At 49.1% G+C, this 21993-nt stretch overlaps 1 protein-coding gene across 2 annotated transcripts in view; it reads left to right on the top strand.

The window, feature by feature from the left end:
• The window catches only part of AHNAK (AHNAK nucleoprotein), a 32333-nt gene extending 13161 nt beyond the window's left edge, over nucleotides 1-19172 (top strand). For both annotated transcript variants that reach the window (XM_072789462.1, XM_072789463.1), the window contains exon 5: nucleotides 279-19172. In XM_072789462.1, coding sequence (XP_072645563.1) covers nucleotides 279-18338 — 18060 coding nt within the window. In that variant the 3' untranslated portion in view covers nucleotides 18339-19172. The remainder of the gene's footprint in view (nucleotides 1-278) is intronic.
• Nucleotides 19173-21993: the final 2821 nt, after the last annotated feature.

Raw genomic sequence — 21993 nt, 5'->3', positions numbered from 1 at the left:
CTTCTTCCAGACCGCACAGGCAGGAGTCTACCCTGCTTCACTCCTCGTGGCTTTTGCTTCCCTGAATTTCCCCCAGATAATTTGTATTTCTCCTGTGATGTGGCCGTCAGCCCCTTTGTTCAGCACCCCCTGCTCTGCTCCCGGAGGCTCCGTGGGCCTCTGTTCTGGTCCCAGCTTCTTGTGGGGAACGGGCAACCAGGTTGTCAGCTGGGCTGTGGCCGGGCATGTGGGGTTCCTCAGACCCTGCTGCAACCTCTGCCGGCCGTGTCTTTCTGCAGAGCGGGGATGATGAGGAGTACCAGCGCATCTACACCACGAAGATCAAGCCTCGGCTGAGGTCAGAGGATGGAATAGAAGGGGATCCTGGGGAGACCCAGAGCCGCACCATCACAGTGACTAGAAGGGTCACGGCCTACACAGTTGACGTCACAGGCCGAGAGGGAGCCAAGGACATCGAATTTAGCAGCCCAGAGTTCAAGATCAAGATTCCACAGCATGAAATGACTGAAATCTCCACTGTGGATGTGGCCACCCACCCTGGCAAGACAGTGATCAGATTGCCCTCGGGCTCGGGGGCTGTGTCTCCTACTGCAGGCTCTGTCATGGACAACTGGGCAGGGTCTGTTTCTGCTTCGGGACCAGAGCTCCAAGGTGCTGGCCACTCGAAGCTCCAGGTCACCATGCCTGGGATAAAGGTGGGAAGCCCAGGAATCAATGTCAGTGCAAAGGGCTTGGACTTAGGTGGCAAAGGAGGGGTCCACATTCCAGGAGTGGATGTCTCGTCTTCTCTTGGAGGGGGAGCAGTGGAGGTGCAGGATCCGTCTCTGGAGAGTGGCAGTAATGGGAGAATTAAAATTCCCACTCTGAAGGTGCCAAAATTTGGTGTTTCGACAGTGCCTGAAGGCCAGGCACCAGTGGCAGGGCTGAGCATTTCCACACCTGAATTCTCTGTGGGGCGCCAGGGTGGCAAACCAGGCCTGATGGTTGGTGGGAACATCCAGACCCCACAGCTAGAAGTCAGTGTTCCTTCTGTCAATATCGAGGGGCTTGAGGGGAAGCTGAAGAGCCCCCAGATCGCCGGGCCATCCCATGAGGGTGACCTAGGCCTGAAAGGTGCCAAGCCACAGGGGAGCACAGGGGTGGGCATCTCTGTGCCGCAGATCGACAGCACTGTCACTGGCCCCAGTGTGGAAGTTCAAGCTCCCGACGCTGGTATTCACGGGTCTGGGGGCAAACTGAATATGCCCAAGATGCAAGTTCCCAAATTCTCTGTATCAGGTTCTAAGGGAGAGGGAGCTGGTGTTGACGTGACACTGCCCACAGGTGCAGTGACTCTTCCTGGGGTGTCTGAGGATGTCAGCCTGCCTGAAGTTGCTGTTGGGGGGCTGGAAGGGAAAGTGAAAGGCACCAAAGTCAAGACTCCTGAAATGGTTATTCAGAAACCTAAAATCTCCATGCAGGACGTGGATTTGAGCTTTGGGTCCCCTAAATTGAAGGGAGACATGAAGGTTTCAGTGCCTGGTGTACAAGGTGATGTCAGAGGCCTGCAAGTGGCCATCAAAGGCTCCAAAGTGGACATAGAGACCCCGAGCCTTGAGGGGACCCTGGCAGGACCCACACTGAGTAGTCCTTCTGGGAAAATGGGAACATGCAGTATCTCAATAGCAGATGTTGACTTAAATGCAGCTGCACCTAGAGCGAAAGGGGGTGTAGATATCCCCAAAGTGGAAGGGAAAGTCAAAGTCCCTGGGGTTGATGTCAGAGGCCCCAGAGTGGATGTCAGTGCCCCAGATGTGGAGGTCCATGGCCCAGAATGGAACCTGAAAATGCCCCAGTTTGGCACTCCAGGAGTTGAAGGGGAAGGCCTGGATGTAGATGTGAAACTACCCAAAGGCGAAGTCAGTATTGCAGGGTCCACAATCAATGTGGAGGCCCCAAATGTCAACATAGGGGGCCTGGGAGGCAAACTTAAAGGCTCTGATGTTAAGCTGCCAGAAGTGAGTGTCAAGACACCAAAGATGTCTATGCCTGATGTGGATTTGCACGTTAAAGGCACAAAGGTGAAGGGAGAGTATGATGTAACAGTACCAAAACTTGAAGGAGACCTAAAGGGCCCTAAAGTGGACATTGATGTCCCAGATGTGAACATTCAAGGACCAGACTGGCACCTGAAGATGCCCAAGATGAAAATGCCCAAGTTCAGTGTGCCAGGTTTCAAAGCCGAGGGCCCAGAAGTGTACATGAACCTGCCTGAGGCTGATGTGGATATTTCTGGGCATAAGGTAGACGTTAGTGCTCCTGATGTGAACATTGAGGGACCAGAAGGGAAATTGAAAGGACCTAAGTTTAAGATGCCTGAGATGAATATCAAAGCCCCCAAAATCTCCATGCCAGATGTGGACTTACATCTGAAAGGCCCTAAAGCAAAAGGAGAATACGACATCACAGTGCCAAAAGTTGAAGGTGAGATTAAGGTTCCTGATGTTGAACTTAAAAGTGCCAAAGTGGACATCGATGCTCCAGATGTGGCTGTTCAGGGCCCAGACTGGCACCTGAAGATGCCCAAGATGAAAATGCCCAAGTTCAGCATGCCTAGCTTCAAAGCAGAGGGCCCAGAAGTGGACATGAACCTGCCCAAGGCCGATGTTGACGTCTCAGGACCCAAGGTGGACACTGATGTTCCAGATGTGAATATCGAAGAAGCTGAGGGAAAGCTGAAGGGTCCCAAGTTTAAGATGCCTGAGATGAACATCAAGGCCCCTAAGATCTCCATGCCTGATGTGGATTTGCATATGAAGGGTCCCAAGGTAAAGGGGGAATATGATGTTACAGTGCCAAAGATGGAAGGGGAGCTCAAAGGGCCAAAAGTAGACATCAGTGCCCCAGATATTGAAGTTCATGGTCCTGAATGGAACCTCAAGATGCCCAAGATAAAAATGCCCAAATTTACCATGCCCAGCCTCAAAGGGGAGGACCCACAAGTGGACGTGAACCTGCCCAAGGCTGATGTAGACATTTCTGCACCCAAAGTAGATATTAGTGCTCCAGATTTGAGCCTTGAAGGACCAGAAGGAAAGTTGAAAGGCCCCAAGTTTAAGATGCCTGAGATGCACTTTAAAGCTCCAAAGATGACTCTGCCAGATGTTGACTTGGATCTTAAAGGACCCAAAATGAAAGGCAATCTAGATGTGTCTGCACCAAAAATAGAAGGTGAGATGAAAGTTCCAGATGTGGACATCAAAGCACCAGATGTGGACGTCCAAGGAGCAGACTGGAGCCTGAAAATGCCGAAGATGAAAATGCCCAAGTTCAGTGTGCCGAGTTTGAAAGGCGAAGGCCTAGATGTGGACATGAACCTACCCAAGGCTGACATTGACATATCAGGACCCAAGGTGGACATTGAATCCCCAGATGTGAGCCTTGAGGGCCCAGAAGGGAAGCTGAAAGGCCCTAAGTTTAGGATGCCAGAGATGCACTTCAAGGCTCCCAAGATGTCCATGCCTGATGTGGACTTACACTTGAAAGGTCCCAAGGTGAAAGGGGATGTGGATGTGTCTGTGCCCAAGATAGAAGGTGAAATGAAAGTGCCAGATGTGGACATCAAAGGACCCAAAGTGGATGTCGATGTCCCAGATGTGGATGTTCACGGCCCAGACTGGCACCTGAAGATGCCCAAGATGAAAATGCCCAAGTTCAGTGTGCCAGGCTTCAAAGGCAAGGGCCCAGAAGTGGATGTGAACCTGCCCAAGGCTGACATTGATGTATCAGGACCCAAGGTGGACATTGAAGCCCCAGATGTGAGCCTTGAGGGCCCAGAAGGGAAGCTGAAGGGACCCAAATTTAAGATGCCTGAGATGCACTTCAAGGCTCCCAAGATCTCCATGCCTGATGTGAACTTGAATCTGAAGGGGCCAAAACTAAAGGGAGATGTGGATGTGTCTGTGCCTGATGTAGAAGATGAAGTGAAAGTGCCACATGTGGACATTAAAGGGCCGAAAGTTGACATTGGTGCTCCAGATGTGGATGTCCATGGCCCAGACTGGCACTTGAAGATGCCCAAGGTGAAAATGCCCAAGTTCAGCATGCCAGGCTTCAAAGGTGAGGGCCCAGATGTGGATGTGAACCTGCCCAAGGCAAATGTTGATGTCTCAGGGCCCAAGGTGGATGTTGAAGTTCCAGATGTGAATATTGATGGTCCAGAGGCGAAAGTAAAAGGTCCTAAATTTAAGATGCCAGAAGTGAATATAAAGCCTCAGAAGATATCCATGCCAGACGTTGGTTTGCATTTGAAAGGTCCTAAAATGAAAGGAGATTATGATGTTACAATTCCAAAAGTAGAAGGAGAGATAAAAGCTCCTGATGTTGACATCAAGGGTCCCAAAGTGGACATTAATGCACCAGATGTGGGAGTTCATGGCCCAGACTGGCATCTGAAGATGCCCAAGGTGAAAATGCCCAAGTTCAGCATGCCTGGCTTCAAAGGAGAAGGCCCAGAAGTGGACGTGAACCTGCCCAAGGCCGACATTGATATCTCAGGACCTAAGATGGACATTGATGCTCCAGATGTGAATATTGAAGGTCCAGAGGGAAAACTCAAGGGTCCCAAGTTTAAGATGCCAAGCATGAATATACAGACACACAAAATCTCTATGCCTGATGTTGGACTTAATCTGAAAGCCCCTAAACTGAAAACTGATGTAGATGTTTCCCTTCCCAAAGTGGAAGGAGACTTGAAAGGTCCTGAAATTGACATGAAGGCCCCGAAAATGGATGTGGATGTTGGAGATATTGATATTGAAGGTCCAGAAGGGAAGCTGAAAGGCCCTAAGTTTAAGATGCCAGAGATGCACTTCAAGGCTCCCAAGATCTCCATGCCTGATGTGGACTTACACTTGAAAGGTCCTAAGGTAAAAGGGGATGTGGATGTGTCTGTGCCCAAGATAGAAGGTGAAATGAAAATGCCAGGTGTGGACATCAAAGGACCCAAAGTGGATGTCGATGTCCCAGATGTGGATGTCCATGGTCCAGACTGGCACCTGAAGATGCCCAAAGTGAAAATGCCCAAGTTCGGCATGCCTGGTTTCAAAGGTGAGGGCCCAGAAGTGGACGTGAACCTGCCCAAAGCCGACATTGACATCTCTGGCCCCAAAGTGGACATTGATACTCCTGATTTGGATATAGAGGGACCAGAAGGAAAATTAAAAGGCTCTAAATTTAAGATGCCTAAGTTGAATATCAAAGCTCCTAAGATATCCATGCCAGATGTGGACTTGAATTTGAAGGGACCTAAGATGAAAGGAGAAATGGATTCTTCTGTGCCTGAACTAGAAGGTGATCTCAGAGGTCCACAAGTTGATATCAAAGGCCCCAATTTGGATGTGGAGGTGCCTGATGTTGATCTGGAATGTCCTGATGCGAAATTGAAAGGCCCTAAATTTAAGATGCCAGAGATGCACTTCAAGGCTCCCAAGATGTCCATGCCTGATGTGGACTTACACTTGAAAGGTCCCAAGGTGAAAGGGGATGTGGATGTGTCTGTGCCCAAGATAGAAGGTGAAATGAAAGTGCCAGATGTGGACATCAAAGGACCCAAAGTGGATGTTGATGTCCCAGATGTGGATGTTCACGGCCCAGACTGGCACCTGAAGATGCCCAAGATGAAAATGCCCAAGTTCAGTGTGCCAGGTTTCAAAACAGAGGGCCCAGAAGTGGATGTGAACCTGCCCAAGGCTGACATTGATGTATCAGGACCCAGGGTGGACATTGAAGCCCCAGATGTGAGCCTTGAGGGCCCAGAAGGGAAGCTGAAGGGACCCAAATTTAAGATGCCTGAGATGCACTTCAAGGCTCCCAAGATCTCCATGCCTGATGTGAACTTGAATCTGAAGGGGCCAAAACTAAAGGGAGAGGTGGATGTGTCAGTGCCAAAATTGGAAGGAGATTTGAAAGGCCCCAGTGTGGATGTGGAGGTGCCTGATGTTGATCTGGAATGTCCTGATGCAAAATTGAAAGGCCCTAAATTTAAGATGCCAGAGATGCACTTCAAGGCTCCCAAGATGTCCATGCCTGATGTGGACTTACACTTGAAAGGTCCCAAGGTGAAAGGGGATGTGGATGTGTCTGTGCCCAAGATAGAAGGTGAAATGAAAGTGCCAGATGTGGACATCAAAGGACCCAAAGTGGATGTTGATGTCCCAGATGTGGATGTTCACGGCCCAGACTGGCACCTGAAGATGCCCAAGATGAAAATGCCCAAGTTCAGTGTGCCAGGTTTCAAAACAGAGGGCCCAGAAGTGGATGTGAACCTGCCCAAGGCTGACATTGATGTATCAGGACCCAGGGTGGACATTGAAGCCCCAGATGTGAGCCTTGAGGGCCCAGAAGGGAAGCTGAAGGGACCCAAATTTAAGATGCCTGAGATGCACTTCAAGGCTCCCAAGATCTCCATGCCTGATGTGAACTTGAATCTGAAGGGGCCAAAACTAAAGGGAGAGGTGGATGTGTCAGTGCCAAAATTGGAAGGAGATTTGAAAGGCCCCAGTGTGGATGTGGAGGTGCCTGATGTTGATCTGGAATGTCCTGATGCAAAATTGAAAGGCCCTAAATTTAAGATGCCAGAGATGCACTTCAAGGCTCCCAAGATGTCCATGCCTGATGTGGACTTACACTTGAAAGGTCCCAAGGTGAAAGGGGATGTGGATGTGTCTGTGCCCAAGATAGAAGGTGAAATGAAAGTGCCAGATGTGGACATCAAAGGACCCAACGTGGATGTCGATGTCCCAGATGTGGATGTTCACGGCCCAGACTGGCACCTGAAGATGCCCAAGATGAAAATGCCCAAGTTCAGTGTGCCAGGTTTCAAAACAGAGGGCCCAGAAGTGGATGTGAACCTGCCCAAGGCTGACATTGATGTATCAGGACCCAAGGTGGACATTGAAGCCCCAGATGTGAGCCTTGAGGGCCCAGAAGGGAAGCTGAAGGGACCCAAATTTAAGATGCCTGAGATGCACTTCAAGGCTCCCAAGATCTCCATGCCTGATGTGAACTTGAATCTGAAGGGGCCAAAACTAAAGGGAGAGGTGGATGTGTCAGTGCCAAAATTGGAAGGAGATTTGAAAGGCCCCAGTGTGGATGTGGAGGTTCCTGATGTTGATCTGGAATGTCCTGATGCAAAATTGAAAGGCCCTAAATTTAAGATGCCAGAGATGCACTTCAAGGCTCCCAAGATGTCCATGCCTGATGTGGACTTACACTTGAAAGGTCCCAAGGTGAAAGGGGATGTGGATGTGTCTGTGCCCAAGATAGAAGGTGAAATGAAAGTGCCAGATGTGGACATCAAAGGACCCAAAGTGGATGTTGATGTCCCAGATGTGGATGTTCACGGCCCAGACTGGCACCTGAAGATGCCCAAGATGAAAATGCCCAAGTTCAGTGTGCCAGGTTTCAAAACAGAGGGCCCAGAAGTGGATGTGAACCTGCCCAAGGCTGACATTGATGTATCAGGACCCAAGGTGGACATTGAAGCCCCAGATGTGAGCCTTGAGGGTCCAGAAGGAAAACTGAAAGGCCCCAAGTTCAAGATGCCTGAAATGCACTTTCATGCCCCTAAGATCTCCATGCCTGATGTTGATTTCAACTTAAAAGGGTCTAAAGTCAAAGGAGACTTTGATGTTTCTGCCCCAAAGCTGGAAGGAGAGTTAAAGGGTCCAGAAGTTGATGTCAAAGGCCCCAAATTGGATGTTGAGATGCCAGACGTAGCTGTGGAAGGTCCAGATGGCAAATGGAAAGGCCCTAAATTTAAGATGCCAGACATGCACTTTAAAGCACCCAAAATCTCCATGCCAGACATTGATCTACACTTAAAAAGTCCCAAGATAAAGGGAGAGGTAGATGCTGATATTCCCAAATTGGAAAGTGACCTCAAAGGGCCAGACCTCAAAGGTGACATCAGTGGGCCAGATATCAACATCAAAGGACCAGAGGGCAAATTGAAAGGTCCCAAGTTCAAGATGCCAGACATGCATTTCAAAGTCCCAAATATTTCTATGCCTGATGTGGACCTAAATTTGAAAGGACCAGAAATGAAGGGGGATGTTGATGTGTCTGTGCCTGAGGTAGAAGGCAAAATTAAAGCACCAGATGTGAACATCAAGGGCCCCAAAGTAGATATAAATGCTCCTGATGTCCATGGCTCAGACTGGCACCTAAAGATGCCCAAGATGAAAATGCCCAAGTTAAGCATGCCTGGTTTCAAAGCAGAGGGTCCAGAGGTAGATGAGAATCTTCCCAAGGCTGACATTGATGTCTCAGCACCCAAAGTTGACATTGAAGTCCCGGATGTAAGCATTGAGAATCCAGAGGGAAAAATCAAGGGGCCTAAATTTAAGATGCCAGAAATGAACATCAAAGCTCCCAAGATCTCCATGCCTGATGTAGATTTACACTTGAAAGGTCCTAAGGTCAAAGGAGATGTGAATGTGTCTCTGCCTAAGGTGGAAGGTGACCTCAAGGGCCCTGAAGTTGACCTCAAGGGCCCCAAAGTGGACATTGATGTCCCAGATGTGGATGTCCATGGCCCAGATTGGCACCTGAAGATGCCCAAGGTGAAAATGCCCAAGATCAGCATGCCTGGCTTCAAAGGAGAAGGCCCAGAAGTGGACGTGAACCTGCCCAAAGCTGACATTGATGTATCAGGACCTAAGGTGGATGTTGAATGTCCTGATGTGAATATTGAAGGACCTGAAGGAAAGTGGAAAAGTCCTAAGTTTAAGATGCCTGAGATGCATTTTAAGACTCCAAAGATCTCCATGCCAGATATTGATCTTAATCTAACAGGTCCAAAAATAAAAGGAGATGTTGATGTCACAGGTCCCAAGTTAGATGGAGACCTGAAAGGCCCTGAAGTTGACCTCAAAGGCCCTAAAGTGGACATCAATGTCCCAGATGTGGACGTCCATGGCCCAGACTGGCACCTGAAGATGCCCAAGGTGAAAATGCCCAAGTTCAGCATGCCTGGCTTCAAAGGAGAAGGCCCAGAAGTGGACGTGAACCTGCCCAAGGCTGACATTGATGTCTCAGGACCCAAGGTGGACATTGAGGGCCCTGATGTTAACATTGAGGGTCCTGAGGGAAAGTTGAAAGGTCCTAAGTTCAAGATGCCAGAGATGAACATCAAAGCCCCCAAGATCTCCATGCCTGACTTTGATTTGCACCTGAAAGGTCCCAAGGTAAAGGGCGATGTGGATGTGTCTCTGCCTAACGTGGAAGGTGACCTCAAGGGCCCTGAAGTTGACATCAAGGGCCCCAAAGTGGATGTCGACATCCCAGATGTGGATGTCCATGGTCCAGACTGGCACCTGAAGATGCCCAAGGTGAAAATGCCCAAGTTCAGCATGCCTGGCTTCAAAGGAGAAGGCCCAGAAGTGGATGTGAACCTGCCCAAAGCTGACATTGATGTCTCAGGACCCAAACTGGACATCGAAGGCCCTGATGTTAACATTGAAGGACCAGACGGAAAGTTGAAAGGTCATAAGTTCAAGATACCTGAGATGAACATTAAAGCTCCAAAGATCTCCATGCCAGACATTGATCTTAACCTGAAAGGCCCTAAAGTGAAGGGTGATGTGGATGTGTCTTTACCGAAAGTGGAAGATGAGATTAAAGTTCCTGAAGTGGATATTAAGGGCCCCAAAGTGGATGTCGACATCCCAGATGTGGATGTCCATGGCCCAGACTGGCACCTGAAGATGCCCAAGATAAAAATGCCCAAGTTTAGCATGCCTGGGTTCAAAGGAGAAGGCTCAGAAGTGGACGTGAACCTGCCCAAGGCTGACATTGATGTCTCAGGACCCAAAGTTGACATTGATGTTCCAGATGTCAATATTGAAGGTCCAGATGCAAAACTGAAGGGCCCCAAGTTCAAGATGCCTGAGATGAACATCAAAGCTCCTAAGATCTCCATGCCAGATTTGGACCTTAATCTTAAAAGCCCTAAAATGAAAGGAGAGTTAGATGTTTCCCTTCCAAATATAGAAGGTGATGTGAAAGGGCCTACTCTTGACATCAAGGGCCCAAAGATAGATGTAGAAGCTCCAGATATTGACATTCATGGCCCTGAAGGAAAATTAAAAGGTTCCAAACTGAAGATGCCAGACATGCATGTGAACATGCCCAAGATCTCCATGCCCGAAATTGACCTGAATTTGAAAGGCACAAAACTTAAGGGAGATGTTGATGTTTCTGGGCCCAAATTAGAAGTTGATGTTAAAGCTCCCAAGTTGGATGTAAAGGGCCCAGAAGTGGACATTTCTGGTCCTAAGGTCAATCTTGAAGGCAAATCAAAGAAATCACGTTTTAAGCTTCCTAAATTTAATTTTTCAGGCTCCAAAGTTCAGACACCTGAGGTGGATGTCAAAGTTAAAAAGCCAGATATTGATGTGACAGGTACAAAAGTTGATACTAATGCTCCTGATGTTGAGGTCCAAGGAAAAGTAAAAGGATCCAAGTTCAAAATGCCTTTCCTAAGTATTTCATCTCCTAAAGTTTCTATGCCTGATGTGGAGTTAAATTTGAAAGGTCCTAAAGTCAAAGGAGACTTAGATCTTACAGCTCCTAATTTAGAAGGTGACTTTAAAGGACCCAAAGTAGATATTAAAGCACCAGAAGTTCATCTTGATGCACCTGATGTGGATGTTCATGGTCCAGATTGGAATTTGAAAATGCCCAAAATGAAAATGCCCAAATTTGGTGCTCCTGGCTTAAAAGCAGAAGGGCCAGAAATGGCTGTGGATTTGCCAAAAAAAGATATCAGCCTAGAGGGTCCCAGAATGGACATCGAGAGCCCAAAAATCAATGTGGAAGGTGTAGAAGGAAGCTTAAAAGGTCCCAAACTCAAGATGCCTGACATGCACATCAAAACCCCCAAGATCTCCATGCCTGATATTGACTTAAACCTGAAAGGTCCCAAGGTAAAGGGTGATGTGGACGTGTCTCTGCCCAAGGTGGAAGGTGACCTTAAGGGTCCTGAAATTGACATCAAAGGGCCCAAAGTGGACGTCGACGTCCCAGATGTGGATGTCCATGGCCCGGACTGGCACCTGAAGATGCCCAAGGTGAAAATGCCCAAGTTCAGCATGCCTGGCTTCAAAGGAGAAGGCCCAGAAGTGGACGTGAACCTGCCCAAGGCCGATATTGATGTCTCAGGACCCAAGGTGGACATTGATGTTCCAGATGTCAATATCGAAGGTCCAGATGCAAAACTGAAGGGCCCCAAGTTCAAGATGCCTGAGATGAATATCAAAGCTCCAAAAATCTCCATGCCTGACCTTGACTTTAACCTGAAGGGCCCCAAAATGAAGGGCGGTATGGATGTTTCTCTGCCTAAGGTAGAAGGTGACCTCATAGGCCCTGCAATTGATATTAAGGGCCCCAAGGTGGACATTGACACTCCTGATATTAACATTGAAGGCCCAGAGGGGAAACTGAAAGGCTCCAAGTTCAAGATGCCAGAGATGAATATCAAAGCCCCCAAGATCTCCATGCCTGATATTGACTTAAACCTGAAGGGCCCCAAGGTGAAGGGTGATGTAGATGTTTCCCTTCCTAAGTTTGAAGGGGATCTTAAAGGCCCTGAAGTAGATCTCAAAGGGCCCAAAGTGGATGTCGATGTCCCAGATGTGGATGTCCATGGCCCAGACTGGCACCTGAAGATGCCCAAGGTGAAAATGCCCAAGTTCAGCATGCCTGGCTTCAAAGGAGAAGGTCCAGAAGTGGACGTGAACCTGCCCAAGGCCGATATTGATGTCTCAGGACCCAAACTGGACATTGAAGGCCCCGATGTTATGATTGAGAGTCCTGAGGGAAAGTTGAAAGGTCCTAAGTTCAAGATGCCAGAGATGAACATCAAAGCCCCCAAGATCTCCATGCCTGACTTTGATTTGCACCTGAAAGGTCCCAAGGTAAAGGGCGATGTGGATGTGTCTCTGCCTAACGTGGAAGGTGACCTCAAGGGCCCTGAAGTTGACCTCAAGGGCCCCAAAGTGGATGTCGACGTCCCAGATGTGGATGTCCATGGCCCAGACTGGCACCTGAAGATGCCCAAGGTGAAAATGCCCAAGTTCAGCATGCCTGGCTTCAAAGGAGAAGGCCCAGAAGTGGATGTGAACCTGCCCAAAGCTGACATTGATGTATCAGGACCCAAGGTGGACATCGATGTTCCAGATGTCAATATTGAAGGTCCAGATGCAAAACTGAAGGGCCCCAAGTTCAAGATGCCTGAGATGAACATCAAAGCCCCTAAAATCTCCATGCCTGACTTTGATTTGCACCTGAAAGGTCCTAAGGTGAAAGGAGATGTAGATGTGTCTCTGCCTAAAGTGGAAGGTGACCTCAAGGGCCCTGAAGTTGATATCAAAGGGCCCAAAGTGGACATTGATGTCCCAGATGTGAATGTCCATGGCCCAGACTGGCACCTGAAGATGCCCAAGGTGAAAATGCCCAAGTTCAGCATGCCTGGCTTCAAAGGAGAAGGCCCAGAAGTGGACGTGAACCTGCCCAAGGCCGATATTGATGTCTCAGGACCCAAGGTGGACATCGATGTTCCAGATGTCAATATTGAAGGTCCAGATGCAAAACTGAAGGGCCCCAAGTTCAAGATGCCTGAGATGAACATCAAAGCCCCCAAGATCTCCATGCCTGATATTGACTTGAATCTGAAAGGTCCCAAGGTAAAGGGCGATGTGGATGTGTCTCTGCCTAAGGTGGAAGGTGACCTCAAGGGCCCTGAAATTGACATCAAAGGGCCCAAAGTGGACGTTGACGTCCCAGATGTGGATGTCCATGGCCCAGACTGGCACCTGAAGATGCCCAAGGTGAAAATGCCCAAGTTCAGCATGCCTGGCTTTAAAGGAGAAGGCCCAGAAGTGGATGTGAACCTGTCCAAAACTGACATTGACATCTCAGGACCCAAGGTGGACATAGACACTCCTGATGTTGACATTCATGGCCCAGAGGGGAAACTGAAGGGTCCCAAGTTTAAAATGCCTGACCTACACTTCAAGGCACCTAAGATCTCCATGCCTGAGGTGGATATGAATCTGAAGGGTCCCAAGGTAAAGGGCGATGTGGACGTGTCTCTGCCCAAGGTGGAAGGTGACCTCAAGGGCCCTGAAGTTGACATCAAGGGCCCCAAAGTGGATGTCGATGTCCCAGATGTGGATGTCCATGGCCCAGACTGGCACCTGAAGATGCCCAAGGTGAAAATGCCCAAGTTCAGCATGCCTGGCTTCAAAGGAGAAGGCTCAGAAGTGGACGTGAATCTGCCCAAGGCGGACATTGATGTCTCAGGACCCAAGGTGGACATCGATGTTCCAGATGTCAATATTGAAGGTCCAGATGCAAAACTGAAGGGCCCCAAGTTCAAGATGCCTGAGATAAACATTAAAGCCCCCAAGATCTCCATGTCTGACCTTGACTTTAGCCTCAAGGGCCCCAAAATGAAGGGTGATGTGGATGTTTCTCTGCCCAAAGTGGAAGGTGACCTTAAAGGCCCTGAAATTGACATCAAGGGCCCCAAAGTGGACATCGATACTCCTGATATTAACATTGAAGGCCCAGAGGGGAAACTGAAAGGCCCCAAGTTCAAAATGCCAGAGATGAATATCAAAGCCCCCAAGATCTCCATGCCTGACTTTGACTTAAGTTTGAAAGGGCCAAAGGTAAAGGAGGATGCAGACCTTTCTTTACCTAAGATGGAAGGTGATCTAAAAGGGCCAGAGGTAGATATTGAATGTCCTGAAGGGAAGCTCAAATGTCCCAAATTTAAAATGCCTGATGTCCATTTCAAAACCCCACAAATCTCCATGAGTGATATTGATTTGAACTTGAAAGGACCTAAGATAAAGGGAGATTTGGACTTTTCCATTCCTAATCTGGAAGGAGATCTGAAAGGACCCAAAGTGGATGTTAAAGGCCCTAATCTGGACATGGACACTCCTGATGTTGACATTCATGGCCCAGAGGGGAAACTGAAGGGCCCCAAGTTTAAAATGCCTGACCTACACCTCAAGGCACCTAAGATCTCCATGCCTGAAGTGGACATGAATCTGAAGGGTCCCAAGGTAAAGGGCGATGTGGATGTGTCTCTGCCTAACGTGGAAGGTGACCTCAAGGGCCCCAAAGTGGATGTCGACGTCCCAGATGTGGATGTCCATGGTCCAGACTGGCACCTGAAGATGCCCAAGGTGAAAATGCCCAAGTTCAGCATGCCTGGCTTCAAAGGAGAAGGCCCAGAAGTGGACGTGAACCTGCCCAAAGCTGACATTGATGTCTCAGGACCCAAGGTGGACATCGATGTTCCAGATGTCAATATTGAAGGTCCAGATGCAAAACTGAAGGGCCCCAAGTTCAAGATGCCTGAGATGAACATCAAAGCCCCCAAGATCTCCATGCCTGATATTGACTTGAATCTGAAAGGTCCCAAGGTAAAGGGCGATGTGGATGTGTCTCTGCCTAAGGTGGAAGGTGACCTCAAGGGCCCTGAAATTGACATCAAAGGGCCCAAAGTGGACGTTGACGTCCCAGATGTGGATGTCCATGGCCCAGACTGGCACCTGAAGATGCCCAAGGTGAAAATGCCCAAGTTCAGCATGCCTGGCTTCAAAGGAGAAGGCCCAGAAGTGGACGTGAACCTGCCCAAGGCCGATATTGATGTATCAGGACCCAAGGTGGACATCGATGTTCCAGATGTCAATATTGAAGGTCCAGATGCAAAACTGAAGGGCCCCAAGTTCAAGATGCCTGAGATGAACATCAAAGCCCCCAAGATCTCCATGCCTGATATTGACTTGAATCTGAAAGGTCCCAAGGTAAAGGGTGATGTGGATGTGTCTCTGCCTAAGGTGGAAGGTGACCTCAAGGGCCCTGAAATTGACATCAAAGGGCCCAAAGTGGACGTTGACGTCCCAGATGTGGATGTCCATGGCCCAGACTGGCACCTGAAGATGCCCAAGGTGAAAATGCCCAAGTTCAGCATGCCTGGCTTTAAAGGAGAAGGCCCAGACGTGGATGTTACTCTCCCTAAAGCTGACCTCGATATTTCTGGGCCCAAGATGGACATCAGTGCCCCAGATGTGAATATCGAAGGTCCAGATGCAAAATTGAAGGGCCCCAAGTTCAAGATGCCTGAGATAAATATCAAAGCACCCAAAATCTCCATGCCTGATGTTGACCTGGATTTGAAAGGACCCAAAATCAAAGGAGATCTTGACGTGTCTGTCCCTAAGACTGACGGTGCTTTCAAAGGCCCAGAAGTAGATCTTAAAGGTTCAGGTCTGGATTTTGAAGGCTCAGATGCCAAGCTCAGTGGCCCAAATTTGAAGATGCCTTCGCTGGATATTTCTGCCCCAAAAGTAACTGTCCCTGATGTTGATTTGCATTTCAAGGCACCCAAAATTGGGGTTTCTGGTCCCAAGTTGGAAGGTGCTGAAGTGGACCTCAAAGGGCCCAAAGTTGATTTAGAAGCTCCAAGCTTAGATGTACACATGGAGAGCCCAGATATTAATGTCGAGAGTCCAGACATTAAAATTCCCAAATTTAAGAAACCCAAGTTTGGTTTTGGGGCAAAAAGCCCCAAAGCTGACCTCAAGTCACCTTCCCTGGATGTGACTATGCCTGAGGCAGAGCTGAATGTTGAGACTCCTGAAATTAGTGTTGGTGGCAAGGGCAAGAAAAGTAAGTTTAAAATGCCCAAAATTCACATGAGTGGCCCCAAAATGAAAGCCAAAAAACAGGGATTTGATTTGAATGTTCCTGGGGGTGAAATTGATGCCACTCTCAAGGGTCCTGGTATGGATGTCAATGTTGTTGGGCCCGATGCCATGCTTAAAGTTGATGTGAAATCCCCTAAAACCAAGAAACCTATGTTTGGGAAAATGTACTTTCCAGATGTAGAATTTGACATCAAATCATCTAAATTTAAGGCCGAGGCCCCTCTCCCTAGCCCTAAAATGGAGGGTGAAATCCAGGCCCCTGATCTGGATATCTCTTCACCGGGGATTCATGTGGAAGGTCCTGACATCAAGCTGAAGGCTCCCAAGGTCAAGATGCCAGGCATGGATGTCTCCGGGGCAAAAATAGAGGGTGACCTGAAAGGCCCCAGGGTGCAGACAAACTTGGATGCACCTGATGTCAACATTGAAGGCCTAGATTCGAAAGTCAAAGCACCGTCGTTTGGCATTTCTGCCACTCAGGCCTCCATCCCTGATGTGAATGTTAGCTTGAAAGGACCAAAGATAAAGGGTGAGGTCCCCAGGGTGGGGCTGGAAGGACCAGATATAGATCTGCAAGGTCCAGAACCGAAGATCAAGTTCCCCAAGTTTTCGATGCCCAAGATTGGTGTCCCTGGTATGAAGATGGAAGGCAGAGGAGGAGCTGAAGTCCACGCCCAGCTGCCCTCTCTTGAAGGAGGCTTGAGTGCACCCGATGTTAGGCTTGAAGGGGCTGATGTGTCTCTGAAAGAGCCAAAAGTAGACTTGCCTTCAGTGAACCTGTCTATGCCAAAAGTCTCTGGACCTGACCTTGACCTGCACTTGAAAGGACCAAGTTTGAAGGGAGACCTGGATACCTCTGTTCCTAGTGTGAAGGTGCACACTCCAGGGCTTGACCTCAGAAGTCAAGGTGGAAAGGTGAGGATGGAAGGAGACGGTGTGAAAGTGCCTGGGATTGATGCCTCAACAACACTGAACCTTGGCGCACCAGACGTGGCCCTGAAGGGACCAAGCCTACAGGGAGACCTGGCTGTCTCTGATGATGTCAAGTGCCCTAAAGTATCAGTAGGTGCTCCTGATCTGAGCTTGGAGGCCCCCGAAGGCAGCATTAAACTTCCCAAAATGAAGCTGCCCCAGTTTGGCATCTCAACTCCAGGGTCCGACTTGGACATGAACGTCAAGGGGCCACAAGTGACTGGAGAGCTACCGGGGCCAGGCATGGATGTGAACCTTGGAGCCCTGAACCTAAAAGGGCCTCAGATCTCTGGCCCTCAAGTCTCGGCACCAGACATGGACTTGAAATTGGAAGGACCAAAAATAAAAGGGAGCCTTGGGGCCGCTGGTGAGATGACAGGTCCCACTGTTGGAGGAGGTCTTCCAGGCATCAGTGTTCAATGCCTAGAAGGAAACCTCCAGATGCCTGGAATTAAGCCCTCTGGATGTGATGTGGAGCTGCTGGGTGTGAATGTGAAGCTCCCAGCAGGGCAGATTTCTGGTCCTGAAGTCAAAGGCGATCTAAAAGGTTCAGGAATAGGTTTCCAAGGGGCTGCTCCCGACATTAGCATCAAGGGGCCTTCACTTAGTACAGCTTCTCCTGAGTCAGATTTCGGTGTCAGCTTGAAGGGCCTGAAAATCAAAGGAGGTATGGATGTTTCCGGGGGTGTCAGCGCCCCAGCTGTCAGCCTGGGCGAAGGGCACTTGAGCATCAAGGGACCCCAGGCCACCTCTGCTCTCAGCTTGGATGCCCCGAAGATTGCTGGGGGACTTCATTTCTCAGGACCAAAGGGAGAAGGAGGGGTGAAAGGAGGCCAGATTGGACTCCAGGGTCCTGGGCTGAGTGTGTCTGGGTTTCCAGGTCACTCAGAAAGCAGATCTGGAAAAGTAACATTCCCCAAGATGAAGATCCCCAAATTCACGTTCTCTGGCCGTGAGCTGGTTGGCAGGGAAGTGGGGGTGGATATTAACTTCCCTCGAGCAGAGGCCACTGGCCACCAGGCTGGGGCCGGAGATGGTGAGTGGGAAGAGTGTGACATAAAACTTAAGAAGTCCAAGATCAAAATGCCCAAGTTCAATTTTTCCAAACCTAAAGGGAAAGGTGGTGTCGCTGGCTCCCCGGAAGCATCCATCTCAGGCTCCAAGGGCGACCTGAAGAGCTCAAAGGCCAGCCTAGGTTCTCTGGAAGGAGACACCGACGACGTTGAAACATCATCCCCCAAAGGCAAATTCTCTTTATTTAAGAGTAAGAAGCCTCGGCACCGCTCAAACTCCTTCAGTGATGAACGGGAGCTCTCTGCGCCTTCTACTCCGACTGGGACTTTGGAGTTTGAAGGTGGGGATGTGTCCCTGGAAGGCGGAAAAGTCAAAGGGAAGCATGGAAAGCTGAAATTCGGTACCTTTGGTGGATTGGGGTCAAAGAGCAAAGGTCATTATGAGGTGACTGGGAGCGATGAAGAGGCAGGCAAGTTACAGGGGAGCGGAGTGTCCCGACTGTCCTCGTCTTCCAGCAATGACAGCGGGACGAAGGTTGGCATCCAGCTTCCCGAGGTGGAGCTGGTAGTCTCCAAGAAAGAGTAGCAGGCCCCTGTGTGTGTGTGTACATATATGTATAAAAGTACATCAGCCTTGGGTGTGTCTGTATATAAACGCCAAAGAGAAACGCTGACAGCCTCAGCATAATGCAAAGCCCCGGCCTCCCTGCCCATGCAAGTGCCGAAAGCCAACAGACAGTGTTAATGCCCGGGTCAGAGCTTTACAGATCTAAGTGTCAAGGGCTCCAAGTTTGTCCAGACCATGTGCAGAGCCAACAGTGTTTGCCTTACGATTTCAGGTTGTTTTTTTTTTTTTTTTTTTTGCAATGAATGCTGAGAGCTCCTGTTTACTAAGCAAGCTTTTGTGTTTATTATCCTCATTTTTACTGAACATTGTTAGTGTTGGGTCATGGAAACCCACTTTTTCATTGTAATGACTTCTAGGGCTTTTGTTAGTAAGGGGGGTGGGGTAGAAGGCAGTAGCGGGGGCCAGACTCCCATTTCTCCTAAGATTGGATCTGTTCGATGGTGAACACCCAGGGAGGGCCGAGAGGAGCGTGTGGGGGTCTTGAGATCTCTGCAGCAGTGCCTTCTCTGCCCCAGAGGTGGCGGTCCTCGCCAGTTTGGCGCTCATGGTGAGACAGAATGAGACCTGTTGGCAAATGGGCCAACCCACCAGCTCAGCACGAGGGGCTTCCATCCTGTGTATCATAGGAGAAATGTTTTCTTCCTGGCTGCCACATTCCTGATACTAGTTCTGACTTCTTTTAATAACTCTTATCATGATTAAGAAAATTTCCCACACTTTAATGGCAAATTAATTGAGAATGTCAGAAAATCGATGCTGTCAAAAGCAAATAAAGCTGTTTATTAACTCTGATGTCTTGTGCCTTTGTGTTCTGTGTCGGGAGCACGAAGCCTGCACGCCCAGTCTGATGGTTCAGACTCGGTCAGTCCATCCAGCAGATTTGCTGGTTTCATCAATGGGTGGTGGGGTGCGGCGGGGGTGGGGGAATCTTTGCTGCCTAATTCTCATGGTGAGGCTGGCTGTCCCATTGTTGAGAAGTCAGAAGAGGCTTGGCACCCTGGCAACGTAGGCCCCAGGTCCCAGTCACCAACTTTGCATCCTCAGAGATGAATATACCATTTAGAGATGGTTCTGGATGGGTAGGAGGCTACAGTTATGAATGGAAAACAAGACGTTTTCGGACTGGTAGGAAGGGCTCGATCTGGTTATGAGTTATGGGTATGCCATCTATTTCTGACTTGGCTGCTGGTTTGCTGGGTGGCCTCAAGTTACCTGCCCCGTCTGGGCCTCAGGTTCCTCTTCTTCTTTGAAATAAGAATGCTGATCTCGTAGTAGATGTTTTTATGAACTTTATGAAAAACACTTTGTGACCAGAGTCCTCTTTTGATTTCTATATGGTCTATATGGTCTACAGACCATATATGTTGTATGTGTGTGAGGCTTCTAGAAACTGGCTTCTAATGTTGGTCCTTGCTGAGCACAGGGCAATGCCTTCTCTTTTTTTTATATCTGAATTTTTTAAAAATTTTATTTAAATTCAGTTTGCCAGCATATAGCATAACACCCAGTGCTCATCTCATCATGTGCCCTCCTTAGTGCCTATCACCCAGTTACCCCATCCCATCACCCACCTCCCTTGCTGCAACCCTTTGTTTGTTCCCCAGGGTTAGGAGTCTCTTATGGTTTGTCTACCTCTCTAATTTTTCATCACTCAGTTTTTTCCCCTTCCCTTATGGTCCCTTTCACTATTTCTTATATTCCCTGTATGAGTGAAACCATATGATGATTGTCTTTCTCCGATTGACTTATTTCACTCAGCTTAATACTCTCCAGTTCAATTCACATGGATGTAAATGGTGGGTATTCATCTTGATGGCTGAATAATATTCCATTGGGTATATATACCACATCTTCTTTACCCCAGAACAATTGGACCAAGCTCCTCCCCTCACCACTCCCCAGAGCTGCTGCTTCCCTGCCCTCCTGTCCCTGGAGACAGCTCTGCACCTCTCCCATCACCCCAGACCACGGATAAGGGCTCCCACCCCATCTCATCCTCTCCGATACCAGCTTGTCAGTGGGTTTCTGCACATGGTGGTGGGGTCTGCCCACTGCGGGGAGGGGCTCCCCCTGGCCTGGCTTGGATTGTCAGCTTCATCCATTTGTACATCAGTTAGCAGAGCCTGCATCCCTGGGGGTTTTGCAGCTCTTGGTTTTGGAAAGAGGGAACAAAGGAGGTGCTGGAGCTCCTGCTGCTTTTCTTTTCTTTTTTCTTTTTTTTTTCCTGCTGCTTTTCTTAAGATGACTTACCTGCAGTCTTTGCTTTTGTGAATTAGGCAAGACACTTAAACCCATTGAGCCTTCGCTTCTTCACCCATCAAATAGGGATCCGTAGCCATAGAGCCAAAGAATCTGCTTGGGTATTTGGGTTGTCAGCTGTGCAAGGACACCACATTTAAGGTTGTGGCATCCAAATGACAGCCATGTGTTTATTGGGAGCATGAAGGTGGGTGTGGGGTCTTAGTGGAGCAGCTGCAAACCCCTCCATGCAAAGAGTGAGACTATGCATGTACCTGCGGGCACACACATCTGCACGCAGCTGCCTTCTGTGCTGACTTCCCTGGGAGCTCTCCAAGTGCTTCTTTCACTCTTTCAGAGCTCAAAGCCCAATCCCTAATCTTTCATCAATTCTGAAGCTTGAGGTGTGGGGTGGAACCAAATGGGCACGCTGTGTGAGATAGGTGGCCCTGGTGTCCGGAGGGTGGGGTGCATTGTGTGCACAGCAGCAGGGGAGATGCGTAGTGGGATGTTCACACGATCCCCTAGGTGGGACTACTCAGGTTGTCAATTCTATATCAATTAGCATTTTTTTTTTAAAGCTTGAGACAGGGTTGTAGGCTAGTGGTGACGCTCAGGGATGATTCCCGGGCTCTCAGGGTATGATGTCGCTGCTGGGGTAGTCACGGCTGGTGGGTGGGATGGAGAAGGAACATGACCACTGACCACTCACATGTGTGAAGCCTTTTAGTTGCCCACTCCTACATCAGGCCCAGGTTGGAAGCGCCGGCCCCAGAACAGAAGCCCTCCCTCCTGCAATGACTATGACCTTAGAAGGGACAGCATGGAGGAGGTGCCGGGGGCTGGAAAGGCTTGTGGGGGGCCTGTCCCAGCCAACTTCTCTCTGCCTGGCCTGTTGGGCCCTGCGCTTTCCCTCCCTCCCTCTCTTCTACCTTATGCCTCCATCACCAGCCCCCTCCCCCCCTCAGTCACTGATGAGGGTGGGCCACGTTATCCCCAAAGTGCTGCTGGGCCCAGATTTGAGAGGTCTGACACTGAGGTCGCAGGTGGGAGTAGCATCAGGAGACGGGGAAGGGGCTGCTGGGCTCCTCCAGGTCCTTCTTTGGAGATGCATGGAGCCATCCAAGGGCTGGACTGTAGCCTCTACCTTATACCTTGCTTTTGGCAGCTTGAGTATGTGGGAAGAGGCATGGTTAAAGGGACATTTCAAAAATGGAGTTATTTTGGAATGCCCCATGTGCACACAAATGGCAGTAAATATTTTTTATTCATGTGAGCTCATTTTTAAAAAAGATTTTATTTATTTATTTATTTATTAATGAGAAACATAGAGAGAGAGGCAGAGACACAGGCAGAAGGAGAAGCAGGCTCCATG

This window comes from Canis lupus, chromosome 21 (assembly GCF_048164855.1).
Source record: "Canis lupus baileyi chromosome 21, mCanLup2.hap1, whole genome shotgun sequence".
Classification (NCBI taxonomy): Eukaryota; Metazoa; Chordata; class Mammalia; order Carnivora; family Canidae; genus Canis; species Canis lupus.
The sequence above is the reverse complement of the archived record's forward strand: the minus strand, read 5'-3'. Positions and strand labels throughout refer to the sequence as shown.